This window comes from Natrix helvetica (genome assembly GCF_964273705.1).
Source record: "Natrix helvetica genome assembly, chromosome: 2".
Lineage (NCBI taxonomy): Eukaryota > Metazoa > Chordata > Lepidosauria > Squamata > Natricidae > Natrix > Natrix helvetica.
Window position 1 is genome coordinate 70,931,741 of NC_138552.1, and position 20,638 is coordinate 70,952,378.

General features: G+C 37.4%; 1 protein-coding gene across 5 annotated transcripts in view; it reads left to right on the forward strand.

Moving 5' to 3' along the window:
- Positions 1-20,638, forward strand: part of PRUNE2 (prune homolog 2 with BCH domain) — a 117,577-nt gene that overhangs the window by 22,775 nt on the left and 74,164 nt on the right. For all 5 annotated transcript variants that reach the window (XM_081940221.1, XM_081940224.1, XM_081940222.1 and 2 more), the window contains exons 2-6: positions 3,398-3,502; positions 4,453-4,655; positions 7,024-7,175; positions 15,678-15,830; positions 16,866-16,960. In XM_081940221.1, the coding sequence (XP_081796347.1) occupies positions 3,398-3,502; positions 4,453-4,655; positions 7,024-7,175; positions 15,678-15,830; positions 16,866-16,960 (708 nt within the window). The remainder of the gene's footprint in view (positions 1-3,397; positions 3,503-4,452; positions 4,656-7,023; positions 7,176-15,677; positions 15,831-16,865; positions 16,961-20,638) is intronic.

Below are 20,638 nucleotides of genomic sequence, written 5' to 3' on the forward strand. Positions count from 1 at the left end.
TGCCAGCTTCAGGCTCAGAGGCATAACAAAGTTTTCAAAGTTCCCAAAATCCTCAGATCATCAGTAAATTATGGGGTTAAGTTCAATGAAAGTCACTTTAGGCAAGGGTGTGGCATCATTGGTTGGCTCTCCCCCCTCCTCCTTCCCCTGGGGCTGAGAGCAAAATTGTTCCAAGCCGCCTGTCCGAGGGGGGGGAATCCCCCTCCCTCCAGCCGCGCCTCCAAAGTTAGCCGAGAGTAAAAGTTTTAAAATGCTGAAAGGTTCTTCAAATCAACAAAGGGAGTGAAGGGGGGTATGCGCCTCACCACACCGCCGCTGCTTTCTTCTGCTTTTTCATTCTCCGATCAGCCTGTTGCGAAGACGCTTTACGCGCCCTCCGATACTGCTCCCCGGTGCCTGGAGCGAGGCGGGGGGCCCCCCACCAGCCGCCGCCGATGCAGGGAACCTCTGCAATGCCGCCCCTCTGGCAGGACGCCTCTTCGGGGCGTCCTGTGCCCCCCAAGGAGTGGGGAAGCCCACCGGGGAGCCGGAGCGAGTAAACGAGTTGCCTGTCGCTGTCAGCCGCCGGAACCGGAAGTGAAGCAAGTCTTAAAGCTGTCAAGTTACAAGACCCTTGCACCCCTAACCCTTTAGAAAAAAAACCCAGGGGTGTTCAAACTTGACAGCTTTAAGACTTGTGGACTTCAACTCCCAGAATTCCTCCTCCAGTCATGTTGGCTCAGGAAATCTGGCATTGAAGTGTGCAAGTCTTAAAGCTGTCAAGTTACAAGGCCCTTGCATCCCTAACCCTTTAGAAAAAAACCCAGGGGTGTTCAAACTTGACAGCTTTAAGACTTGTGGACTTCAACTCCCAGAATTCCTCCTCCAGTCATGTTGGCTCAGGAAATCTGGCATTGAAGTGTGCAAGTCTTAAAGCTGTCAAGTTACAAGGCCCTTGCATCCCTAACCCTTTAGAAAAAACCCCCAGGAGTGTTCAAACTTGACAGCTTTAAGACTTGTGGACTTCAACTCTCAGAATTCCTCCTCTCACTCTTCTTCTTGATGATGTGTGGACGGGCGGGGGGAGGGAGTTGGAACCGGTTCTAAACGGAACTGTAGATTTATGGAACCTCTTCTATAGGAGAGGTTAGAACTGGCAGGAACCCACCCCTGGTAAGTACCTAGACATATTTAAAATTAAGAGCAGCATTTATTTTTCTATCACTCCACATCCAGAAGAAGTTATTGAAGAGTTTGATAGTGAATAAAAATGTAAATAATTTAAGAAATAGAAAACATTGAGAATAAAAGCTATGGTAATTGAAAAAAAGTCTGGACGTGGAATATTAAAAAGTGGTTATCCCAAAATAAGGAATATTGAAAAGTAATAAGTATCTCTTTATTCAGATAACAAAAATTAAAATACCTGATATATTCCTATGTTCCAGCCAACCAATCAAGATTAATGTTTCATATATTTATTTGACCACCCCTTATAGAACTGACCATATTCTGTGCCTACAGTGCATTATCAATTTGTACTGATCTACTTTATTTAAGTGGGTTGTTGACCCCTGGTCCTCCTCTCTCCAATAGCTGAATGTTTAACAAAACAGGGCGGCCTGTGCATGGAGATACAGTGGTACCTTTGTACCTAACTGCTTTGAAACTCATAAATTTGGTACTCAATGCATTTTGACATGAAAGTTTTGTCCTGGTACTCATTGTTTGTTGCTTCTCAATGCACAAGCTACACCTTGTCAGTGTAAGCTGCCTTGTGGCTCACTACATTATTCCTTATGGTAAACATGTGTTTAGTAATCGTTTTTGGTACTCATCGCACCTCCCAGAAGCAATTACCCTATTTTTCGGAGTATAAGACGCACCTTTTTCCCTCAAAAAAGAGGCTGAAAATCTGGGTGCATCGTATACACTGAATACAGCATTTTTTTGCCTCCTGAAACCCCGTCCCTTCACCAAAATGGCCATGCATAGCCTTTAGGAGGCTTTACAGAGTGGTCCTGGGGGCTGAGGAGGGCAGAAATGAGTGAAAAATGGGACATTTTTTGCTCAATTTTGCTCCCCTGTCCCCAGGAGCTCTCTACAAGCCTTCTAAAGGCTATTCAAAAAAGAACGGCCCCGTTTTTGCAAAAAAACGGGTTGTTTTGGGGAGGTCTGCAGAGTGCAAAAACTTTTTTTAAAAATTTGCCTTTTCAACATCTTAGTGGGTCTTATACTCCGGTGCATCCTATACTCTGAAAAATACGGTAATGATGAGTAACAAGGTACCACTATAATGAGAAATTACAGTCTGTTTAAAACTAGAAACAGACATGACAAGTCCCTGACGTACAATACAATACAATACAGTAGCAGAGTTGGAAGGGACCTTGGAGGTCTTCTAGTCCAACCGACTGCCTAGGCAGGAAACCCTATACCATTTCAGACAAATGGCTATCCAACATCTTCTTAAAGACTTCCAGTGTTGGGGCATTCACAACTTCTGGAGGCAAGCTGTTCCACTGATTAATTGTTCTAACTGTCAGGAAGTTTCTCCTCAGTTCTAAGTTGCTTCTCTCCTTGATTAGTTTCCACCCATTGCTTCTTGTTCTACCCTCAGGTGCCTTGGAGAATAGTTTGACTCCCTCTTCTTTGTGGCAACCCCTGAGATATTGGAACACTGCTATCATGTCTCCCCTAGTGCTTCTTTTCATTAAACTAGACATACCCGGTTCCTGCAAGTGTTCTTCATATGTTTTAGTCTCCAGTCCCCTAATCATCTTTGTTGCTCTTCTATGCACGCTGTCTAGAGTCCCCACATCTTTTCTACATCGTGGTGACCAAAACTGAATGCAGTATTCCAAGTATGGCCTTACCAAGGCATTATAAAGTGGTATTAACACTTCACGTGATCTTGATTCTATCCCTCTGTTGATGCAGTCTAGAACTGTGTTGGATTTTTTGGCAGCTGCTGCACACTGCTGGCTCATATTTAAATGGTTGTCCACTAGGGCTCCAAGATCCCTTTCACAGTTACTACTATTGAGCAAGGCACCACTTATACTGTACCTGTGCATTTCATTTTTGTACCTGTGCATTTCGTTTTTAAAAAATGAAATGCACATAAAAAAGAAGAGCGAGGATATTAGGAATGGCTTGAATTTTTTTTTTTGCTTGTTCTGTGCTGGTCTGTGATCATAATAAAGATTCTTTGCTTGTCCACATAGATAGAACTATGGTTTCTCTAACATTTGAGCTGGGCTGCCACCTTTGTTATATCATTTCTAGTCTCATACGTACCAAGCAGCAAAGATAGCCTGCTACTATCCAATAAAAGGTGGTGGGGTTTTTTGTTTTTGCTGTCTCAAGAAATAACATGTCTGCATTCCTTAACCACTTAAAATTGATTTTGTTTTAGAGTCGCAATAAACATTTGGATAAAGTACATGTAGTCCTTGGAAAGAAATCCTGTGATTTGGATTCACTTATTTCTGCTTTAGCTTATGCCTACTATCTTGAAAAGGTAAATATTTTGTATGTCATTATCTTTTTATAATTCCATTATCATATAAATATTAATCATTTACCATGTATATAGCAAAACTGATTTAATGATCGTGAACCATTGCAAGGCTATTTGTTTTAATCTCTGATGTTTGTCTAATAACTATAGCCCAGTTATCCAAAACATATTTCACTTATATAATTTGTCTAAATTTAGAATTTTATTTTGATTATCCCATATAATTTTCTTTATATTTCTATACTTAAAATATTTGTTGCATGGAGATTTGTTTTGCTTACCTACACTTATCCACTAAGTAAAGCTGCATAGTTTTTGGTGGATGCAGGAAAGTCCCCCCTCCCCCCCAAGTCCTTCCATTAACTATACAACTGAAAAGAAATTTGCTCTGTTAAAACTGATCTCCCAGGACTGGCACAGTATCTCTTTTGGGCCTTTGGGTTTGGCCCATAGATATCTCCATGAACCAGTTCACTAAGGTTTGTTTGTTTAATAAATCATGTTTAAAATAAACCATAATTTACCATGTTATATCTATTCTGTGAATTTATAATAAATTGTATCTGTTGATGTACTTTATTGTTGGAGGAAAAAAAACTTCAGTTACTTTAGATTGATACAATTTTATCAGACATGAACACTGGGTACTTTAATATTCATATATCATAATAAATCTACACTGTTTTTAGTCATGAATATGCTTGCATAATATCTATTCCATGTCATCTATTTCTGGGCTGGAAAAAATGTCAACTATAAAGTTGCAGTGAAAAATTTCCCAAGGATTAAAAACCAATAAAATTTTGTTTAAAAAAAAAAAATTCCCAAGGAATCAAACTTTTTTTTTATAGAAGTGCAAACTTGATCCAGGGTGTAGCATCAGTTCATAATGAAATGGTTATCCTCACTATTGGAGTGCTTTCTAATTTCCAGGAATTCTCTTGATGTAGGTCAGTTCATCTAACATCGTATGTTTGCCAGTATTGAATGTATCAAGAAGAGAAATCTGCTACCACCCAGAAACTAGATTTATTTTGGAGGAGCTGAATATCCCAGAGACTCTCCACATCTTCCGTGATGAAATCAATTTATATCAACTGAACAGCGAAGGGAAATTGCTTCTTACGCTAGTGAATAGCAGTACATTGACAAGGTATCGTCTCGAATTCCTTATCCATGGTTATTACTACTAGCAAACCTTGCTTGAACAGATTCATGTACATCTCAAAGGTGCTTTTTCAAACAACCTGGATATATGATCTGGATGACGGAAAATCTCCATAGACAGTTTCATGTATAGCTTTTCCTAGAAATCTTCTTTCCTGGCAGTTTATCTTATGCTTGGATAACTTACTTGTACTTTGTTTTGAAGCTTTTGCATCACGCAATGACACTGATATTCATAAAGTTTTATAGTATTAAAAGGATAATGAAATGTTAGGGAACACAACACTCACAACAATCATTTACCACATACATTTAGGCAGTTCATGTTTGGAGTTGAAGATAATTTACTCAAGCCTTGTTCACTTATCTCTATCTGTAGAGTCCTGCCTCTGTTTAAGGAATATATTAGAATATATCTTTTAGTGATGCGTGACATTTCAGTTGGAATTAGGTGTGTGCAAGCTATGTTAAATGCCCGGTTCATAAAAATGGCATCGGCAAAAGGAGAAGAGAAGTAACACTGAGATTAACTGTAGAAGCAGAGTTCAATATTTTTATTTCCTTCTGTAGGTTTTTTTTTGGGGGAAAAACCTTATCTGGACCTGGAATCTCCTTTAAGTGAACATATCCTCTAGTTTTTACTAAGTTTTCACACAAAAAAGTGTATTCATTTATATCAGGATATTCTTGGTGTAGACAGGATTTTGCCTGATCTTCCACATTTTTCCCCTCTCACTTTTTCCATGGGGGGGGGGGGGGGAAGAAGAGACTACCCATCCTGTCTGTGCTCTACTATCTCGGTTCTGAAATTCATTCTTTCAAATCTGTACTACTAGAAAAGAGGGAAGACTGCTTCTAGAAGGGGAGAGGAATTTCACCACAAGCAATTCTTGTGCTGCAGTTTATTTTATACATGAGTAATGAATATATGTTTTTCAAGTGCTGCAAACTAAAACTCCCAACAATCTCACCCAAATGACAGGTGGTGAAAAATGTTGGAAGTTGTAGTTTATAAACTTGGCGGAACAAATAGGACTGGAGTAATCTTGGAAAATTTTGGAGAATCTTACCTCTCCATAGCAAAATGCTAGTGTAAACATGTCCTTGGAATACTGTAGAGAGAGTGCGTGAGAGTGAGATTTCTTGTGAAACACATGTGTTATAATGTCTTTACAGCTCCTAGTAGCAAGATGTATTTATGTGCCATCATTAGCATTCGGGGGTTGATTCTGTGTAAAGCAGAAATTAAAAACACCCTTCAAAAATTTTCCCCCTCTCAGCAATATCCCACAGGTTATAATTGTTAGAGCTGCTTTTCATCAGTGTAAAGATTTCTCAACAGAAAAACAAACAGATTTTATCCAACAAGAGTTTGGTATGCTTAAGTCATTCTTATCACAGAATGGCTGGGGAATGTTGTTAGCACAAACAATATTATAAAGATGGAAGCAGCCAAATAAATTTATGGTGTTCTTTCTGTGCTGTTGGCTACTATTGGCTTCATATGCCCAAGTGATAATATAAAGCCATAATGGCGAACCTATGGCATACGTGCCCGAAGTGGCACATGGAGCCATATTGCCTGGCATGCACTGTGTCGCCTGTTCCACTTCTGCGTTTCAAGTGTGCATGCGCACACAACAATCAGTTGGCCTTCATGCCTGCGGCAATGCCGGAAACTGGAAGAGCTGGTCTTCCATTTTTGGCCATGAGCATACCTGCTGGCCAGCTGATCATCGTGCCCGCATGTGAACCAGTAACCGGAAGACTAGGTGGCTCGCTGGAAACCGGAAATTCATTTTACAGCGCGCGCATGCCCCCTGGCAACTCCTCTTCTATGTTCCGGTGTATGCGCACGCACTCCCTTTTTGGCACTTGCTGCTGAAAAGGTTCGCCATCACTGATATAAAGGAATTATTAACATATCACAGTAGATTCACTTCTTATTTAAAAGCAGTATTACTTAACTATATTTAGATTAAATCTCCACCTGATAAAAAGCATCTACAGAAGAGATCGAAAACAAGATGAAGCAATGACATCAGCAAATATTGCGGGCCCAACTGGCAAAGGAAAGCTCAAGACCATATAGGTTGGAAACATGCAGAAGAGGCCTTCATCCTGCAGTGGATAGACAATGATTAGAAGATGATGATGATGATGATGATGATGATGATGATGATGATAAGATTAAATCCAATGTTATACTAAGAGCCAGTTTGGTGTAGCAGTTAAAATACCAGACTAGAAACTGGAAAACCAGGAGTTCTGCACAAATGAAATACATAAATGAAATAATGAACAATATATGCAAATGAAATAATGAACAACTTTTAACATTTCTCTTTTTATAGTGAAGATAAAATTTTAGAATCAGCTGTTGTCAAAGTCATCATCCCCAAAGAACAAAATGAGTTGTTAGAATCTGCTTCCTGTCTTGTAGCAAAAGAGCTCCTCCAAAAGGCTCCAGAATTAATCACTCAGCAACTGGCTCATCTTCTCAGAGGTGAGAGATTGGTCTTTATATTAAATACTGAAAAGTTTAATGGAGTGTTGCTAGATCTACTCATGCAGTGAGACTGTGATCCATTCTTTGGTTAACAATCCTTTTAAAAACCACAGGAAGCTGCAAGAAACAAGCAGAGTGAGAAGAGTTTGTTCCATATTATGCGGAATATTAAAAGTTGGCATGGCTGGGATGTGTGTTGCATTGTTAGATACCAGTGTTATGTGAAGGCAGCCGCATGAAAGAAACCAAAGTATATCTCATACAGCTCTATTTTTGATATATGTGGGATTAAGGAAATAATGCCATAAGAGGTGTCATGTAGATTGTCCTAAAATGTACGACCACAGTCGGAAGCAGAATTTTCATTGGTAAGCAAGGCAGTTGTAAAGTGCCCAATTGTATGATCTTTTTGCTGTGGTTGTTAAGCAAATCACTGCAGTTGTTAAGTGAATCATACCATCATTAAGCAAATCCAGTTCCCCCCATTGAGTTTGCTTGATGGGAGCTGGCTGGAAAATCAAAAGTGGTGATTACATAACTCATAAATACATGCCAGTTGCCAAGTGCCTGGATTTTTGATCGCATGACCATAGAGATGCTGCAATGATTGTAAGTGCAAAGACTTTTTTCAGTGCTGTTGTAACGAATTGGTCGTAAGTCGAGAACAATATGCATGATGCCTTTGAACAGGTATAATGTTTAAATTTGTCTGCCATTCCATTTTGACAATTTATGGTGATGCAGAATTTATTTAATATGTCAAGTCATACCATTGTACTTCAATTAACCATTGAAATGTTATAGAATGCTATGTTAGTTTTCTTCTTTTATGGATTAAATAATCAAAATATTTTTTGAAGTTTGAAATAACCAAAGTTAAGGAGTTGGGTGAAACCAATCCAATTTCGGAAGGATGATGTAAACTGTTACCCATTCTACTCTTCTCCACCCAAGATTACAAGTCAAAAATTTCCTCCATGCTGTTTATGATATTATTGTCTATGAATAGTGTTCCCAATTCAGATAGAATTGGCAAAGAGATATCAACAAAATTGGTGTTTCTGCATTGTGATGATGTATGTGTCCAGCAGACATATAGATTGTATAACTGGAAAAAAAATAAATCAATACATGAGGAAGATAAAGTTTGGTCATTTCTATAACAAGTAAAATAATAATTAGTTTTAGAAGCATAGAGAAGAATAAGTGAAAAATTTAGCAAATGAAGGTGAATGTAGGTATTCCAGGATACTGTTGCAAGATCCAATGTGGTTCGGGTAGTAGGACCAGAGGTTTAATCTTCTGAACTTTCAGGACTCGTGCTACAGTCCATCTTCAGGGAACTTTCTAGCAAAGTATGTGTTTTGGACTATTCTATGCATCATCTTTATGTGGTGCCTAGTTGTGTGTGGGTTTTTTTATTTGAAAAACTTAGCTTTTAAAAAAGAAGAGTGAGAAGAACATTACTGAAAAGCAAACACAGAAGGACTGAGAATATAATCATAATAATTGCTATAATTTTACCAGCCCCTGCAAAATACTTTTTCTCTGGAAAATTAGAGCCACAGGAGGTAAAAAGGGAGCCAAGGAATTGTTTAACATATTCTGGAAACTTTGCCTTCATTTTGAAAATATTTTGTTCAGGAGTTGCTAAATTTGATTTGTTACAGAGAATAGCATAATTACATTCACTGTATGATTACTAGTGGGCTAAATCATTTCAGGAAATTGAACAAGCTGTGGTAGGGAAGAAGAGCAGCACTGAAGCTGCAGCAGACACAGGAAGCTATATAATCAAATGATTGAACAGACCTTGGGAAAATGGACATTCTTTCTCTGCCTACACAATTTACCTTCCCAAAAACAAATATATGAATCAGTATGATTCAGAATAATAAGCACAGAGATAGGGCTTGCCTGCCATTAGCACAAACAATGCTGCAAACTAAGAAAATAATTCAATCCAGTATTTGCAGAGATAATTATGAGAGGTAAGTTTCATATTTAAAGCATTTTTAAAGCTCTGCTTTTCACTGGCACTCTTGCCAATTCTCCATTCTACACAATAAATTAATTCTTCCCAGTAGACTTGAGCAAAACTGCCTCAAAATTCACTGTCCTTCAAGACAGACTCTGCTGTTACTTGAGCTCTGCTCCAGTTTTGGATTTATGCCAGAAGCAAACAATTAGAAAACCTGCCGGAGACCTGAACCTGTATCATCTTATTTCCCTAGAGGTAACTAGTAGGGAACTCTTGCCAAACTCAAGACCCATTAAATTGCTGAATCATTACATTTTTGGCTGCAGCCAGCTGTCAAGGATATAATTTGGTAACTGATTGTCAAGTATCTTGAGCCATTGCATTCTCTTCTGTTTGTTTATATGAGGCCATAAAGGATGCCACAAGGTGCACAGATTGTAACATAAATAAAACAAATTTAAGTGAGGAAAATATTACAAATGAACTATAGACCAAAAATGACATCCAGTTGTTAAATAATATGAAAGAGATTGTGTTATTTTTTTTAGCAGCTTGTATTGAATACACGTGTTTAAAATGTGTTTTTAAGGAGTTTGGGAAGACAACCTGCATCTTAAATTTTTTGAACTTTTTCTATATGGTTCTTAAAAACAAAATGGTCAGGTGAGAGATGACTTCTCTCCAAGGAGGATTTTCAAGGGCAGACCCATGTAGAGTATATTACAATAGTCCTCAATCATACCATGGAAGACGACCAGGGTATGAGTGACAGTGATGAAAATCTTCCAATCTAGGAACAGGCACAACTGACGCTACACAAAGCTGTGCAAAGCCTTCCCTGGCCTGACTGCTACATGCTCTTTGAACAGAGTTGAGTTGAGAAGAATTCCCAAGTTGCATAACAGGGCTATATGGGGCAGTGCAATCCCATCCAGAATCAAAGATGATGTCATCCCAGGAACAAAAGGCCCCAAAATTCAGAGCCACTCAGTCCTGATCTTTTTAAAACAAAACAAAACAAACCAGGAAAGGTCGATGCCTTTCAGCTATTGCTTTTGGGATTATATAAATTGCTCTAGGAAGTTAAACTTGGGTTAGTACAATTTGGTAGATTCAAACGGATTTGATATTATATTTTTGTTAGTCTCTACCTATGAGATCTCTTAGAGAACTCCTTCATGTGGCTAATGAAGTTAATTTTTTTCTGTAGCTCTTGAATTTAAAAAACCTCCTCACACTTTTTTGAGGGACAATCTATGCGATGGTAGATTAAGCTGTTAGTCCCTATTACTGAGATTTGAGTATTACTGTACATTGTTGTATTCAATCTATATTGCTCACGTGGTAGTAATATTTGTCCCTCACCCTGCACCTTACTTGTAAGTGGAACAATTACACAACAAAAGACTTACAGTTACAAATGCAATTACGAGTCACATACAATGTACATTTCTGTTTTAATAGATATTTTTTTAAAAACTACATTATTTGATCCTGTGCTAGGAATGCTAGGTTTGTGAAATAAAAATCCATTAGATGCTAATTTCTATTCCTCTTTTACTTCTGATGAAGGTAGGAGAATTGCCTTGCCTAAGCTCTTTCCAACTCCTGCTCAACTCATTCCTACCTTCCTTGTTTGCCTGCTAATAACAATACTTTCCCACTATGACAATGATAGTCTCCCTGCCTTTCCTGAATAAATATCTTTCTCTGAGCCCCTTTGAAGTAAAGGATTTGGGCTGGAAAGGGAGAGTGGCAAAAGGCAGCATTAAGGCAACCATTTGGCTGGTTAAGTCAGAGAAAAGTAGAACAAGGAAGTTTGGATGCTGCTTTGTGTTCCTCTCTGCTGCCTGATGGAACAGCAAATATCCACCCACAAAGTTACCCAGCTCAAGAATTTATGTCTCACCTTAACTGATATTCTGAACTGACTTGGCAAAAGCTGGTGTGCAATTGTTGCTCAATTCACTATCAATTACATAATTACATTGTGTGGACAAGCAATAAATTAAAGTAAAATTAATTAAATCATGGTACCACCACGGCTGTATTGAAGCACAGTCTTTTTTAATCTTCTTTTTTAGGTACAATTAACCTCACAAATCGGTGTACATATTTTTGCCAGCTTTAATTCTAAAGTAATGAGCCTTGGTTGTTTTACTTGGTAATTTGGATCTGATAGTTTAAACTATTTGATATTATGTACTTTTTCTTTTTCCTTAGAACATTTCTAAGAACATTATCCAGTAGAGGGATAATTTAGGCCTTCTGGTCTGTAAGCTAGTTGAAGCTTCTAAAGGAATTTTGGACATCAATCTGCATTCATAAACAATGATAACCACAGCATCTCTGTCTTCTTTATATTTGTAATAACTTAAGAGACCAGTTCAGAGATGGGTTCCTACCGGTTCGGACTGGTTCAGCTGAACTGGTAGTGGTTTGGTGGCCTGGGTCACTGGAACTGGCAACAACCCAGGCCTGCCATGCCCCTGAACTGGTTTTCCCAGTGGCGTCTATGGTGCCGCCATCTTGTTTTTTGCTTCTGCGCATGCACAGAGCAATTTTTATTGCACTGTGCATGCATAGGCGCGCAGAGCGGCGATGAGCAAACAGCAGTAGTGACTGCCGGAACCCACCCCTGGACCAGTTGATATGAAATAAACCTTATTTATTACCACTATTGCATCATTCAAAAATTTGGGCAATATTGTAAATATTATAGACACAGCAAAACTAAAGTACTGCAACCAATTTAGTGTTCATCTATATTTTATAATTGTTTGGTAACCTCGGAAGGTACAATGGTGTTGATTGTGATTTTCTTTTTGGAGTACTTACAATTTTCTGCATATGCTTCTAATGATTATGGAAATGCTTCAAACTGTGATTATTTCTTACAAGGTATTCACCAACTTAGTGTCCTCCAAATTTGTTGAGGTAGTGAACTGTTATCCCAAAATACTGGAGGATACTGTAATTAAGACTTAAAACCACAATTGAGCCCAGAATTTCTGTTGCTTAGTGAGACAGTTGTTAAGTGAACTTTGCAACTCCATTTTACAACTTTTCTTGCAACAGTTGTTAAGTGAATGACTGCAGTTGTTAAATTAGTAACATGGTTATTAAGTGAATCTGGGTTTTCCATTGACTTTGCTTGTCAGAAGTCACAAAAGGCAATTATATGATCCTGGGCAATCATTATAAATATGAGTCACTTGCCACGCATCTGAATTTTGATCAGGTGACCATGATGATCAGGGATGGGTTCCTGCCAGTTCTAACCTCTTCTATAAAAGAGGTTCCACAAATCTACAGTGCTTTTTAGAACCGGTTCCAGCTCTCTCACCCCGCCCGTCCACACATCATCAAGATGAAGAGCGAGAGGAGGAATTCTGGGTGTTGAAGTCCACAAGTCTTAAAGCTGTCAAGTTTGAACACCCCTGGGTTTTTTCCCCTAAAGGGTTAGGTGTGCAAGGGTCTTGTAACATGACAGCTTTAAGACTTGCACACTTCAATACCAGAATTTCTGAGCCAACATGACTGGAGGAAGAATTCTGGGAGTTGAAGTCCACAAGTCTTAAAGCTGTCAAGTTTGAACACCCCTGGTTTTTTTTCTAAAGGGTTAGGGGTGTAAGGGTCTTGTAACTTGACAGCTTTAAGACTTGCGTGCTTCAAATGCCAGAGTTTCTGAGCCAACACTTTGGTTGCTAAGTAAGAGCGTTGTTAAGTGAGTTTCACCACATTTTCCAAGTTGGCCACACCTACCCAGTCACATGGCCGGCAAGCCACTCCCACCTGATCACATGGCCGGCAAGCCACTCCCACCCGGTCACATGGCCAGCAAGCCACTCCCACAAAGCAGGCCACACCTACAGAAGAGGTTCTAAAAAAATTTGAAACCCACCACTGATGAGGATGTTGCAACAGTCATAAATGTGAAAAATTGTCATAAGTCACTTTTTTTCAGTTCTGTCATAAATTTGAACAGTCACTAAAACTGTTGTAAGTTGAGAACTACTTTTATAGCTTTCATATATGCTCAATCATGTTGTACAATCCTGTCAAGAGAAAGGATACACGTCTATGAACAATATCCATAATTGTGATCTGGTGTTCCAGTAGTGTTCCCTGAAAAATCAAACTAGACATGACATGGGACATCTATACTGAGATTCTACTATTTTTATAAAAAAGTCATTGACAGAGGCAGAGCTATATTATTATAGTATTATATATGTTACGGTGAAAGACCGAAATCTGGTGAATGTCGACATTCACCGGTGAAAGACCGAATATTTCATTACATTGTTTTACATTCGGACCTTCACCGGTGAATGTCGACATTCACACAGTCGCTTGGTGTATGTCTGAAAATACCCTTATCCTCTCGACACCCTTACCCTAAATCCCCTTACCCTAATACCTCGGCTCCTCGCTTCCTTTTAAGCGTCTTCTTAAGGATCGCAGGTTTAAAAAAAAAAACTCCGTGAATAGAAGACGCTTAAAAGGAAGCGAGGAGCCGAGGTATTAGGGTAAGGGGATTTAGGGTAAGGGTGTCGAGAGGATAAGGGTATTTTCGGACATACACCAAGCGACTGTGTGAATGTCGACATTCACCGGTGCAGGTCCGAATGTAAAACAATGTAATGAAATATTCGGTCTTTCACCGGTGAATGTCGACATTCACCAGATTTCGGTCTTTCACCGTAACATATATACTATTAGTTTGTTGGGAGTAGGTGGATAATGGATTGAAAAGATTTCAACATTAAAATTGCCTAAATATTGTTCTTGGCTATAGAAAAACTATGGACTTTTGCCATTTTGAATCTTTAAATAGATTTTAAATTATTTTTTGTACAGTATGGTTTCTCCCTGTATGGAAAATGGCAGTTGTTTTGAACAGGGATGAACGATGGTTAATTTTGATTCTTCACTACAGAACTGATCGTGCATGTAAACAATTCCTACTTCATTCATTCATTTGTTCATTAATTAATTCATTCATTCATTCATGATACACTAATGCACATTGTGTATCATGAAAGTATTAAAAGGATGTATTTTTTTCAAACATGAATAGAAATTAAACCACAGAAATGTACAGCTAGATGGTATGCAAAGTACAAAAGCTCTATAAAGTTAAAACAAGTAAATAGTGAATGATGAAAAAAGAATCACTTAAGTGAGATGAGCAGTATAGAAATGTAAATAGAGAGAGAGAGAGAGAGAGAGAGAGAGAGAGAGAGAGAGAGAGAGAGAGAGAAAGAAAGAAAGAAAGAAAGAAAGAGAAAAAGTTTTGTCAGGGAAATTGCTGCCTGGAGATATGAAACTAGGTATCTTAGGTAGCAAAATCGTCTGATCTGTCATAAATATTCTTATGGGTGAAAAGTCTGCCTTTTGTGATGGTATTGTGGAAAACCTGAAACAATTAATATGCAGAAGCTCTTTGCAGTTCAAAGGTTAATCCATTTAGAGACATTTTGGAGCTGAGCAGCCAACAAATGTAATAAATAAATAATACATAAATACAGGTATTTAACCTTCAAAAACATCACTTGGCTTTTTAATGTCATCCATTAATATACGTGGCTGTATTCGTATTTGCACAAATTACTTTAATAACATTATACAGTAGATGGGGAAATTACGCTTTGGGAAAAACTTTTAGTTCACTTAGAAGGAAGGCTAATTATTAGGTAGCTTTAAGGTTTTTTCCCCTTTATTTTTCAGCATAGCCCTACACTGGTAGTATAATATTATCAAGCAATCCCTTTTAGGCATGTATAGATATTTTTTATATTGCTAACTATATTTTTAAATTAGGTAATAGTTTGTCTCATCGCTTAACAGACATTTCTACTTAAGGGAAAACTTCTAAATTACTGGGAACACCTAAAGCTAATTGTAGCATTACTTACAACCATTCATTTAGTGACTGTTCAAAGTTACAACACCACTGAAAAAAGTTACTTTGACTGTTTTTCACACCTACAACTGTTGCAGCATCCCCTTGGTCATGTGATCAAAATTCAGAGGCTTGGCAACTGACTCATATTTAAGATGGTTGCAAGGTTCTGGGATCATGTGATCCCTTTTTGCAATCTCTTGACAAGCAAAGTCAAGGGGGAAGCCAGATTCACCTAACAACTGTGTTACTAGTTTAACAACATCAGTCATTCACTTAACAACTGTGGCAAGAAAGGTAGTAAAATGGGGAAAAACTCACTTAACTCACTTAATAACAGAAATGTTTGTCTCAATTGTGGTGACTGTGGACTGTGGCTCCTAAAATACATTTTTCCAGATTAAAAGCAAAGGATGATTTATTTGTGGTAAGAAGATAATTTGTAGGAACAGATATATTAAAAAGATACACATTGAATGTGAAGAAATGTGACAGAAACTACTAGGAATAATAAAGAATGAAAAGAAAGGATATGCAGCTTAAAAAAATTATTTACATTATCTAATAAGTAATAGTTGTCTTTTTTAAAATTTCTTTTAAAAAATGTCAGGGAGCATTCTATCAAAAGTCATGGATGAAGATGCCCTCAAGATTCCTGAAGACCAGGAAGAAGTTCTTTCGTGTTTGGAGGAGAAATTTCCAGAACTTTCCTCCCGAAAAGACATTATCACCTTCCTTCAGGAGGCACAGTTGCATGCCGATGGTACAGCATTGCTTTAATTTTTCCCTTTATTCTTTATTGAGCTGTCTGATACTTTCTCATTAAATGTCTGCCAGACTCTTAACTTTACTAGAATAATGAGTAGTAATTGCTGGTTTAGTTCCTAGTCTGAATTTTGGCTGTAATCTAAACAACATAAGTTATGAGATATGTCTCCATATATCTGGCTTATTTTATATTCAGTACCAGTCATTTTGAACCAGAAATTCTGAAAATGTTTAAACAGTGTATATTCTTTTATTGCATCGAAGTGTTTCCATTATATATGGTCCAAAAGATAATAATTTGGGAGAATATCTGGACTTTGATATAGATATAGATACACAGTAGATCATACACAGTAGATCATATATTTAATACATTGAAAGCCAGTTCTTAAGGTCCTGAAATGCAAACACAACATGCACTCCATCATGGACTCCTGCTGCTACTGCAGCTCTCTCTGCAATGGGTTGTTATTTACTGAATGTCTATACCAGGGGTGTCAAACCTGCACTCCTTGGGCCGGATGCATCATGCGTTGGCCACGCTCACCCCCATTTTAGCAAAGGGAGGAAAAGTTGTGATATGTCACATGATGATAATGTGTCATTGTGAGTTTGACACACCACCTCTACATGAAAACATGTCTGAGTAAAAGATTAAACAATAAAATGATCTGATTACCTTCTAAATATGAAGTTCTGTAAAGCTACTGCCCCTCCTTCATTCCTCTATCATAATCCTTATGTTACAGAAATTGTTCTTGACTAGAGAGGAACTATATTCCGACAGGTTCCTATTACGTTTGCATTGATAGATACCTTTGGTCATCTAGTTTTATCTCAGATTGACCAAGTATAGATGAATCTTGTTGATATCAAAAGGATTTTTAATTATCATATTTTCCTGGAAGAAAATTAGAAACCTTACTCCTTCTCTTTTGTATATGTTTGTACACACACACACACTCACAAACTTATACTTGGCAAAAAATTACTTTAAGCAAAACTGAATGGTTTTCTATCGGTTTCACAGAGCTGAGGATTGAGGAAGCTTTGGTCAAAGATCTTAAAGAGGTGTCAGATGGAGAAATAAAAGTAGCAGTTAGTACCATATATATCAATTTGGAGGTAAGGAAAAATCAAACTGGAAGCTTTCACCAGAAATTACCTGAAGAGTAATTCTTATATCGTTTTTTTATTGCTATATGGATTTTTAAAACTATTGATGGATTTCTTTTGATGTAATTTGTGATGTTAATATTCTAGAATAGTTTTTTCCCAGTTTGGACATTTGAAATGTATTCTCAAACAATCCTCAAACAACATAAGGCCTGAATCATTGTATCTATGGTTGTCAAGACCATAGATTGCAGAAAGCTCCTTAAAGCCTGGTAAGTGCATTTCCTAATTGAACCAATTCCTAAACATTTGCCTTCATTATCCAAAACCACTTATCAGAAAGTCCTTCTTTAATGTCTCTGTAGAAATTAGATAATGGGTTTGTGTCTTGTTACCCAAAGAAAACCCAGCTTTATCCAGTTTGGCTTAATTTACCTAGCTTTGGGAAATATTGCCATAAGGCAGGGGTGTCAAACTGGCAGCCTGCAGACTGGATGTGTCATGCGCAGACCAATGCCCACCCCAGTTCCGCAAATGGGAAAAATGTTGCAAAATGTCATGTGACAGCAAAGTGATGCTGTCAGTTTGACATTCATACCATAGGGAGTGATTTACGGCTGGGATTTAGCATCTCATTAACATTTTCTCTGTTGTGTATGTCTACCTACACATAACAAGATAGTAATGAAAGAAGGGGACCCAACTTTCATCTTACAAAGAGACATGGCTACATGTTTCTATGAAATAAATTCCAGATAAACTTCTATCATCTCCAATTAAAGTTTTGAAAGTAATAAGGACCAGAAAAACTAATCCAGACTTTTACGGGCTAACAGCATTGGCAAAACAAGGTTTTAATATTATAATACACTCATAATCTGTATTCTCATAATCTGTAGTCTTTCCATCCTTACCTGTGGTTGTCCAGGTTGAAGGATTAGAGAAGTAGTGCAATTGCCATTATATAGAGACAATTCTTCAATTGTTGGGGGCATGTTCTACAGTGATGGATTCAAATTTTTTTACTATTGGTTCTGTGGGCATGGTTTGGTGGATGTGGCTTGGTGGGCATGGCAGGGGAAGGATACTGTAAAATCTCCATTCCCTCCCCACTCCAGCGGAAGGTTACTGCAAAATCCTCATTTCCTCCTGATCAGCTGGGACTCGGAAGGCCGAGAATAGATGGGGGTGGGACCAGTCAGAGGTGGTATTTACCAGTTCTCCAAACTACTCAAAATTTCCGCTATCAGTTCTCCAGAACTGGTCAGAACCTGCTGAATGCCACTTCTGATGTTCTATAAGACAACTAAGCAGAGAAAGGTATGGGTATCAATGAACCTTCTTTGCCAATGTAGCCATAATGTAGTCGCCTAAAAATAATTGGAAATGTGGATTAGATATTGTTTGAAAAAAAGAAAAAGATTATGTGTTCACCCAGATAATACACTATTTTCAGCTTTTCTAATTTTCCCATTAAATAAATGCATGATATCAGTGATTGATTATTCTTGCATACATACTTATCATAATGGTATCTGCTGCGTGGTAAGAGATATGCACCACATACTGTGATTGGCATATTTATTTCCTAGGAATTTAAAATTATTTGTTATTGGGCATATTGCTAAACATTATAGATTGAACTGTAGCGTTGATATCTGTCGTTCTGCTTGGTTTTAAATATTTTTGGGGGGCACATTACAAAATATAAATTTGTCAAATATGTTTAATATTGATGGGATGTTTTGAAAAGTAGAAGTAAAAATCTACTTTTTAGATTTTTACTTCTAAAAAGAAGAATATTGTTCTTGAGTGCCACTGCAGAAAGGCATAGATAATTGTTGCCAAGAAAAATGTATAACATAAAATCACCAGGAGTTGAGCTGGACATAAGGAGACTTACATTTTTCAGAGTTTCGATCACATGAGTGGCCTTGTATTAGATCACAGCTAGACAACCATTGGGTCATCATTTCAGAGATAGATAGATATATCTAATATTTTGTATTATGTCCTAAATGTCTTATATGTTTTATGTCCTAAAATGTTTTATAAAACCTGCCAAATTTCAATTCCACAGGAGTCACGGATTATGTATTTTGGATGTAGTCTGTAAATTAGCGCATTTGAGGTACCTTGGTTCAAAAATTAGAGCCCTAGGATATGCCCTTTTTTCTCAGTTAAAATCATAAGTGTTTTAATAATTTCTAGATTTTACAAAGCCTTAAATACTACTTTATGGACTATGTTCAGGCTGATTATAGAAATCCGATTTCAGTTTAGAAAACCCAATAAAAGTAAGGCACTCTTTCATATTTTAATAATGACACATGAAATAAATTACAGACTTTGAAAAAAAAATATCTCCAGATACTTCTTACAAAGACATAGGATACGAAAAATAAATGATTTATGGAGCTCTAGGAATGTGACTTTTGCAGGCTACCTTATGTCTAAGGAACATTAAACATGGAGTTTTTGTTTAGCAAATAAATAACCATTCACTTCAATGGTTGCATAGTCTGGACTTCTGCGCATATTTTTGCAAAGATAAGGAGAGGCCATTAGGGATTTAATATAAAATAAATCGCCAAGGGGTCTTCTTGTAGTCCTAGACTTTCTGCCACATGGTGTGTTACTAATGTGCATAAATGGGCTTAAATGAATGTGTTATCTGTACTACATTTGCAGTGTGTATATAGATATTATTTTAATTGCATTCTTTGTAAAAGAACATCTATCATATTTTTGGATCTTGAAAATATTCTATACACAAACAGATTAAACCTGTTTTCAAGTATCAGATAATTTTTGCCTATAGGTGATGTTTTGGTGTATCTGTTGTACAGCAGGAAGTATACTTTGATTTTCTCCTGTCGTATGTATTCCTAGTTAAGTAATCACCTTCTAAGAATAAATGGGCCAGTCAGAGATCCATTATCAAATACCTTCTGTTCACAAAGCTATCATTTAAACTTGTGTACCACCATGGAGGAGAATAGTGGTAATATTGTTGATGCTCTAGGTCAAATTAAAACTCACATCTGTAATAATAAGCACCACATCTGCATAGGCTTAAAAATGTGATCCTTCTGAGACTGCTTCAAATTTAGATAATTACTAAAGTGGACTTGAAACATTAATTTGTCTGTACAATAAAGTGATACTTCATTATTTTGCCCATACATAAATGTGATAGACAACAAGGAGGTTAGCTGCCTTAGAAGCTTACTAAGTGAAAATAATGCAGTTCTTGAACCTAGTCGTACTATAATTATAAAACATGTTTTATAGCTTAACATTTGTCTACCTAACTATATAATGGTTTATATAATAAAGCGTAGTTAAACAAACTTTGATTCTACATGATGCATGTTGTTAGGGGTGGGTGGGAATTCTTTGGAAATCCATATAAAAAGATAAATCAGTACAGAAATTATGGGCGGCCAAAAGGCAAAATCTGAGTGGTGGCATGGCAATTCAATGGTTACCCTTTTTATGTTTCCATCATTTTGACAAAAATCCAGCTTGCTGTGAATTCCCCTGATTAAAACATCCACTGTACATGTAGATGTCTATCATTAAATTATGTTATTTGTCCTGAGAGTGGATCTTTTCACTATCACTATCTATTGATTTTTTTCCCAGAGGTGAGTTGCTAATTTTTTTATTACCACTTTCGGGCAT